The sequence below is a fragment of the Bubalus kerabau genome, chromosome 4, assembly GCF_029407905.1.
Source record: "Bubalus kerabau isolate K-KA32 ecotype Philippines breed swamp buffalo chromosome 4, PCC_UOA_SB_1v2, whole genome shotgun sequence".
Classification (NCBI taxonomy): domain Eukaryota; kingdom Metazoa; phylum Chordata; class Mammalia; order Artiodactyla; family Bovidae; genus Bubalus; species Bubalus kerabau.
In genome coordinates, this window is record NC_073627.1 from 4,883,293 (window position 1) to 4,891,757 (window position 8,465).

At 42.5% G+C, this 8,465-nt stretch overlaps 1 protein-coding gene across 1 annotated transcript in view; it reads right to left on the reverse strand.

The window, feature by feature from the left end:
• LOC129650563 (uncharacterized) overlaps positions 1–4,546 on the reverse strand; it is a 157,831-nt gene extending 153,285 nt beyond the window's left edge. The window contains exons 1-3 of the mRNA XM_055579186.1: positions 4,507–4,546; positions 1,868–2,008; positions 242–321 (exon numbers count right to left, since the gene is read on the reverse strand). Of these exons, the coding sequence (XP_055435161.1) occupies positions 242–321; positions 1,868–2,008; positions 4,507–4,546 (261 nt within the window). The remainder of the gene's footprint in view (positions 1–241; positions 322–1,867; positions 2,009–4,506) is intronic.
• Positions 4,547–8,465: the final 3,919 nt, after the last annotated feature.

The window sequence follows — 8,465 nt, forward strand, 5'->3', positions numbered from 1 at the left end:
ACCTAAAGACTGTCTGTCGTACAAAAGATCTCTATAACATATTTATTTTGTATATCCAAAATTCTGTATCAATTGAACCACTTTGTTTAAATATCTATTAAAAGGACAGAACTCATTAGTTGTTCTTACTGTCAAAATATGAACACAAAAACAAAACACCAAAAACAGCAACAACACCCCCCCCCCAAAAAAGGTGGGGGGACACAAGGAAATATTTGGAAGGGATTCATGTATCTGTTACCTTGATAGTGGTGAATGTCCAAACACTTCTTACTGTACACAGGCAGACCTTAAAGACACTGCAAGTTTGGCTCCAGGACACTGCAGTAAGGAAAATTCCAAAATAATGAGTCATAGGCATTTTTTTTGTTTTTCCCAATGGATATAAAAAAGATTTTAACACTACATTTTTTGCTGTTTTATTGTTGTTTAGTGACTAAGTTGTGTCCGACTCCTTTGCAATCCCATGAACTGTAGCCCACCAGGCTCCTCTGTCCATGGGATTCTCCTGGCAAGAATACTGGAGTGGGGTACATTCCCTTCTCCAGGGGATCTTCCCAACTGAGGGATAGAACCTGCATTTCCTGCATTGGCAGGTGGATTCTTTACCATATACTGTAGCCTTATATTAAGTGTGCAATCACATTGTATTTATAAAACTAATACATATGCCTTCCTTAAAAGATACTTTATTGTTAAAACATGCTAACCATTATCTGAGCCTTCAAGGGAGTTGTCTTTGCTGGTGGTGTGTTTGCAATATCATAAGAATTAACAAAATGGGATACCCAGAGACATGAAGGAAGCAAATGCTGTTGGAAAAAATGGCACCAATAGACTTGCTTCACTTGGGGTATCTACAGATATTCTTTTTTAAAAAATATATAAGGCCTATTTTTTACAAGGTGGCTTTTATTTTTTTCTGGCCACACCATGAGGCATGCAAGATCTTAGTTTGCTGACCAGGGACTGAACCTGCACCCTCTGCACGGGATGCATGGACTCTTAACCACTAGACCATCAGGGAAGTCTGCTGTAGTTCTACAATTTGTAAAAAAACGAAATATCAGTGAAGAAGTATAAAGCAAAGCTCAGGAAAATGAGCTGAAAAATGTGCTATTTTTTTTTTCATATATCAGTTATAAGTGGAAGTCGCTCAGTCACGTCCAGCTTTTTGCAATCCCATAAACTACAGCCTGCCAGGTTCCTCTGTCCATGGAAGTTTCCAGGCAAGAACACTGGAGCAGATACATGTTCCCTTCTCCAGGGCATCTTCCCAACCCAGGGATCGAACCCAGGTCTCCCGCATTACAGGTGGATTCTTTACTGTCTGAGCCACCAGGGAAGCCCAAGAATACTGAAGTGGGTAGCCTAGCCCTTTTCCAGGGGATCTTTCCCACCCAGGAATTGAACCAGGGTCTCGTGCATTGCAGGCGGATTCTTTACCCCCTGAGCTACCAGGGAAGCCCATATCAGTTATAGCCCTGCACTATAGCCATTAAAAGAAACAAAGACAGTGGGCCCAGTTTGGCCCACAGACTTTACTGTGCTGGCCACTGGTTTAGAATCTAACTCCTGTTCCATGGAGCAGCCTGCAAAGAAATGATCACACACTGGAATCTGGCATCTGAGAGAGGCTGACCCCCAACGGTGCACAGGGTGTGTGCACTTTAAGGATGCACCTGCCATTCAGAAGGAAAACCTTTCCATCTTTAAAGGTTTTTCCTGATACAAAGAACATCTGATTTTCAGAGTGATGTAAATCCCAGCTTTGCCTGCCAGTAAATTCATGTACATCATGTTAACAGCAGGTTTGTATTAAACATTTCATTAAAGATTGGATTGAAAGATGAAATTGTTTACATACGTTGCAGCCGCAGAGGGAACTGCCCCTCCACTCTGCCTGCCAAGGGCGCTGCAGTGGACAGAGACCCTCTGGAAGGTGGGTGAGACACTGAGGCGAGGTCCTTGGGGAAGTCCCGCAGACCCTCTCCACTCGGCCTGTGTCCTTAACAACTGCCAGACAAGCTGTGAGCAATGCTGCCAGACTCCACCAGCAGAGGTTTCATTTCTGACAATGAAGATAATGACTTGCTCTAACTCGAAGATGCAGAACGGGTATCTTTTTCCCAGTACTGGAATGTTCCTACCCACAAAATCACTCACATTTTTGTTGTTTCAATTCAAGTCAGTTAAACAACAATGCTGTATGTTGTAGGGTTAAGATGAACACTGGATTGTGTAGCTTATATTTTTTGCAAGAGATTTCGAACTGGGGAGACACCAACGCTGGTTCTGAGTCTGGTTCCTAAGGAACACTGTTGTCCTTTTGCTCTGAAATTCAGATCCAGAGAGACTGGACGCAGGAGGAACTGGGCTCGGCAGCCTCCCCCAGGCCAGTTCTTGCCACGAACTGAGAGCTGCCCAGCAGACTCCGACAAGCAAACGGTCTGCAGAACAAATGTTTTGGTGGGGGGTGGGGGGAACCACCACCACGGACGCCAAGTGAAGTGGCTGCAGAGGAGTGATGCTGTTAAAGTGCATGATTCATTAAGTCTTGTCTGAGTGTCAGATGCTCAGCATTCGATGCTACTGCCTCCAATTTAAATCATTTTTAAAGAAGTGCTGGAAAAGGTGCTGAAAGGCACCTCACTCTGTTCCCGCACTTGAAAAACACTGTCTGCTTGTGTGCTGTGGTAACACTTTGCATTTTGGCTAGACACCCTGTGTGGAGCCGTGCTGGAGCTTGAGTTTTTTGGGTGTTTTTTTTTGTGTGTTTTTTTTTTGTTTTTTTACAAGTTTGTATAGTTAACTGAAGGCAGGAAGAGAACATAGTATTTCCACCAGCCAGAGTCCCTCCTGATGCCATCTGTGAAATTAAAAGAAAGCACGAAAATGGAACTCCCCCTCTGCAAGGAGAAACCCCAGCACACCCAGCCTTCCAGTCCAGGTGAAGGGGCTGCCTCCTTCACTTCCAGTTCGTGGAGGGCATGTGCTTCTCTGCCTGCCGTCCTTCTGTCCTAGAATTCTCTTCAGAACCCCCGAAAGTCTGCAGCTGCTGATCGTGGTTTATCATCACCAGTTAGGACGGAGGCTAACGTTGCTATCATGCCCTGTCAGTGTCCAGTGACATCACAGAGATTCCAAACAGGGGGATCTTGGCACCTGCCCCCAAATACCCCCGCGGGTCATCACTACCACTTGAGCCTCACGCAAAAAGGGGTGGGGGGGCACATGCCGCACGGATGAGCCTTGAGGATGTGCTTGTTGTCGTTCTTTAGTCACTAGATCGTGTCTGACTCATTGAGACCCCATGGACTGTAGCCCACCAGGTTCCTCTGTCCATGGAATTTCCCAGGCAAGGATACTGGAGTGGGTTGCCATTTCCTTCTCCAGGGGGAATTCCTGACCCAGGGATGGAACCTGTGTCTCTTAAGTCTCCAGCACTGGCAGGCAGGTTCTTTACCACTGAGCCACCGGGAAGCCATGATGTTATGTGCAATACACCAGTCACCAAAGGACGAACATGTACGATTCCACTCACAGGATGTCCCTCACTATGGTCAAATTCAGAGAGAAGGGTGGTAGAATGGTGTTGCCAGGGTCTTGGGGTGGAGGGGGATGAATAGTTATTACTGTTCATTGGGGAAAAGGCTGCAGTTTTGCAAGATGAAAAGAGTTCTGGAGTTGGATGGGGGTGATGGCTGCACATTTAAAAACCACACATTTTAAAATGGCTAAGATGGTAAATTAAAAAAAAAATACTTATTTATTTGCTGCAGCAGGTCCTAGTTGCAGCACGCAGGATCTTCAATCTTCAGTGTAGGATTCAGGACCTTTCTTTATTCAGTTGCAACACTCAAGTTGGGGCATGAAAACTTTAACTTGTGGCATGTGGGATCTAGTTCTCACCCAGGGATTGAACCCACACTCACTGCACTGGGAGCTTGAAGTCTTACCCACTGGACTACCAGGGAAGTCCCAAGATGACAAATTTTATGTCAAGTGTATGCACTTCACCACAATTTACAAGAAACCATACAGGTCAGAAAGTGGTTAGAAAAGTCCCAGTGAAGATTTCCAGTTCTTCCCCAGATGAGCCTGAGCTAGCATCCATGAATGAAATGTAGTTTTCAGGGATATTCATCTGAGATCAAGGCCTTTGTATCCTCAAGTGTCTTGACAGGGAAGTTAAAACTTTTGTTAGAAATGCGGTTCTTGCTGATAGAAACTCCTCCAGCTTCTCAGAATATTGCCGACACAGGCCTTCAGCAGCAAGCTAGAAAATGTGCACAACTTTGCTGAAAAGTTCAGAGAATACAGCCGGTAGCTGACTGGAGCTCGAGTCTGGCAGATAAGTAGACACAGGCAAAGAAAAACATTCAGACCATGTGAAATACAACTGCACCAATAAATAATAATGATGTGTAATCTGTTTATCAATGTATAGATTTCCAGATATTTTCACAAACAGAAATCACATAGTCGTCATAACAAACCCCTGACCAATTGCCACCATGAAGACCTGTAAGGTACCAACTGTCATCTTCGCCTATTCTATTATTTCATCTTCAGCCTAAATGAAGAGAGACCAAGACCATGAAGCTGAGTAAGAGGAAGAGACGTGACTCTAAGACAGGATTGTTTATTTGCTTGTGGTTGTCCTTGTTTAGTTGCTAACTTGTGTCCGACTCTTTTGCAACCCCACGGATTGTAGCCTGCCAGGCTCCTCTGTCCATGGGATTCCCCAGCCAAGAATACTGGAGTGGGTTGCCATTCCCTTTTCCAGGGTATCTTCCTGCCGCAGGGATCCAACACAAGTCTCCTACATTGGCAGGCGGATTCTTTACTGCTGAACTACCAGGGAAGCCCTTTCCTTGTGGGAGCAGTTGTTTTTTGGCCCCAAATTCTGTACTTAGCTTTTTCCCCTAATGTAAGTGTCAAAGAGGAAAGGAAAGAAAGATAAATTCATAGATCTTTCTGGGTGACAGATGGATTCTAGGTCTTCAAATAAGCTGAAATATCATCTCACTGACTCCTATCTTTTCAAGGCTCTGGCCAATATCCTTCTGGTAAAAAAAGAAAATAAAAATCACAACCAAAATCGAGGCTCCCAAATAAGTACTTATGGTATTGAAAGTTCTTCTTACTCCCAATGTATCAACTTTCAGCAGCATAACTGTTATGTCATACTGAGCAGAAATAAACAGAAGTAAAAAAACTTGAGCCTCCATTATGCCCACCATCAGATGGCCAATCCCCGTGATGCTTAAATCTTCAGTTCCACCACTGCGTGCCATCATCTGGAAAATGCAAATGCAATGTCCTTCCCCTCTCCTCCTTCCTGTCCGGAATGCAGATGTCCACATAAACTTCTCTCTCCTACAGAGTGACCACAGATGGATCTCCCCACGTCACAGACTCACTAAAGCTGCAAGGAGCCTAAAACAGACCCCTGCAGGACCGTCCTTAATCATTTCCAGACAAACGAGATACAATTTCAAAAGATCTTCAGGAAATGCAAATCCCCTCCCTCTCTGGTGACCTGTTTCGAAGCTCTACTCCCATGATCAGAAAAATCTTTATGATTACTACTCTCAAGTTCATCCTGCTACAGTTTCACCTTCTTAAACACATGGTGTCAACTTCACGACAACCTCTCAAACATAAAAATCAACCAGTAGAAAAGGAGACCGAGATATGGTAGACAACGCCCAAATAATACCACATTCTACAAAAGAACGCAGTATAGAAATTTTTAAATGATGATGCATTCTAGTATCTCTAAAATATGATTCAATATAGAAATACTTGTAATATAGAAAACTTCAGGTTAAAGACCTCTGCACATGTGAATATATTTAGATGATGCTTTCTTGGTGTCAGTTTCTTCTATGCCTATCATATGCTTGTGTAAGCAAATAAAACTTTCTAAGTACGTCCACATCGACTGGACTTTGCTGGTATATATGCATTTGCCTCTGTCCATGAATGAGTCTGTTTCAAGCACATGTATGTGTCTGTGCATGGGTAGAAAGATAAGCTTAGCAATTGTGTGATTTGTTTCTGCTTAGGCAGTAAGTTACTAATCTCCTGATTGGAACCAGATTTGTATGAATTAGGAGTTGAAATTGGAACAGTCACTGCTGTGTGCAGGATGTAAAGTGAATAAAATGAATGGGGTATTAACCTTCAACCACTGAATATTAATCAGCTTTTCATAAGAAAGAAAACACGGAGCTTGCCACACTAAATATTTGCAGCGCTTATTGACAGGATGTGATTTCTTTTCTTCCTTAGTCCTGTTACTTCCAGTCAAGGACTGAACACTGGACAATAGTCAAGTTGACCTGGACTAATGTATGATTTGAAAACCCCAGGTACTATGGGTAGGCCAGGCTCTGTGAACATGTGAGACCTGATGAAATGATATGCCTTTTATCAAAAGCAAGACTGTCTTCCAGTCACTCCTGCAAACCCAGGCCAAAAGTAGCCCAAAGGGAATTCAAAGAAAGACAGTGGACAGGAAACCTTAATGACCACAAAAATGAACATGTGAAAGGAGTACATTTCCCACTGCCCTGAAAAGGATGTGCAACTGGGGAACAATTTGGTCTGAATATTTGAATGAAATCTACCTCAACACCAAGAAGGATTACAAAAAGAAAGAGTCGTGTAATAATGGAATCTGGGTGAATACAAAACCTATAATAGTCCTTTTTTCTTATGCAATATTGCATTTGCTTTTGTTTGAGGATGCAAAGTCTTGGGTTTATGGCTTGTTAACGATAATATAGCATATTTCTATCAATTTCTACATTTAATCTTATCTATCTGTATCTGTATCAATCCATATCTCCATATAAAAACAAACAGAAATACGTATGTAGAATGTGTTATGTCACCAAAGAAGGCAATGAATTCTTATCTTTTGAAGATATTTTGAAACAATATATTATACTTAAACATTACATGCCTATAAAACTATGTTGTTGTTTACTCACTAAATCTTATGTGACTCTGCTACCCCACGGACTGTGGCCCACTAGGCTCCTCTGTCCATGGGATTTTTCCAGGTAAGAATACTGGAATGGGTTGTCATTTCCTTTTCCAGGAGATCTTTCCAACTCAGGGATTGAACCCGTGTCTCCTGCATTGGCAGTGGTATTTTTTACCACTGAGCTACCAGGGAAGCTTATAAAACTATATATAGTGCTATAAAGAATGTATTTTATGTGCTAGATTTAAGCAGTAATTGGACTCAATTTAAAGATCTAGGGAGAATAAAAAGGAGAATTTCTCCCATATTTGGCTCATGCAAATCTGCAAGATTTTTTTAATATATATTCAAAATTTTTTGAATATATAAATAAATAAATACATTTATTTTCAAAGCAATGCTTCAATGGAAGGCAGTGTATATTTCTATGACACTGTATTTATAAGTCAGTAGATACCTCTCAACCTCAAACATATCAGAACAGCATTAAGTACATTATTTTCCCCCTAGGTGATCTCTCTCATTTAATGTATTTTTCCAACAGGCGACTCTTTGTCTACACCACTGAGCTGAGATTTCTGCTGCCCTCATATGCTTTCTGCGAAAAAATTCTAATCCTTGATCTCAAATGCAGAAGTAATTTGCATAATGTCCATTTAGCATTAAAAAGCATTCGACTCCCTTTCAGCTGGCAGTGACACTAGAAATCCACCCTTTTGACTAATTCCATAAAGCTGTTGTTGACTGATAATAGCTTTGTATCATCCTATAGGACAGTTTTTTCAGACATGTCTGTCTCTTTGTGACCCTATGGACTGTAGCCCATCAGGCTCCTCTGTCCATTGGATTTTCCAGACAAGAATACTGGAGTGGGTGCTATGACTGATAATAGCTTTATGTCATCCTATGGGACAGTTTCTTGGGTTCCCAAGTGGTGCTTGTGATGAAGAATCCACCTGCCAATGCAGGAGATATAAGAGACTCAGGTTCAATCCCTGGGTCGGGAAGATCCCCTGGAGAAGGGCCCTGCAACCCACTCTAGTATTCTTGCCTGGAGAATCCCATGGACAGAGGAACTGGCAAGCTATAGTCCATGGGGTCGCAAAGAGTCAGACATGACTAAAGTGACTTAACACACAGGACAGTTTCTTAGGCAGAAATTCTAAAGAAGCTTTCTTCCCACCCACATGATCTCTATACCTTAGTTATTCAATCAAACCCTAGTTTAGGTACTACCATGAAATGTCTTTGAAGAGAAAAGTAAGGCTGCTATCAGCTGAACTTAATATAGGGAAAAGAGGCTGGATTATCCCTAAGTGCTGTGTACTCAGTCGCTCAGTCCTGTACAACTCTTTGTGACCCCACAGACTAGCTGGCAAGAATACTGGAGTGGGTTGCCATTTCCTTTTCCAGGGATCTTCCCCACCTAGGGATTGAACCTTAGTCCTTGCATCTGCTCTGCTGG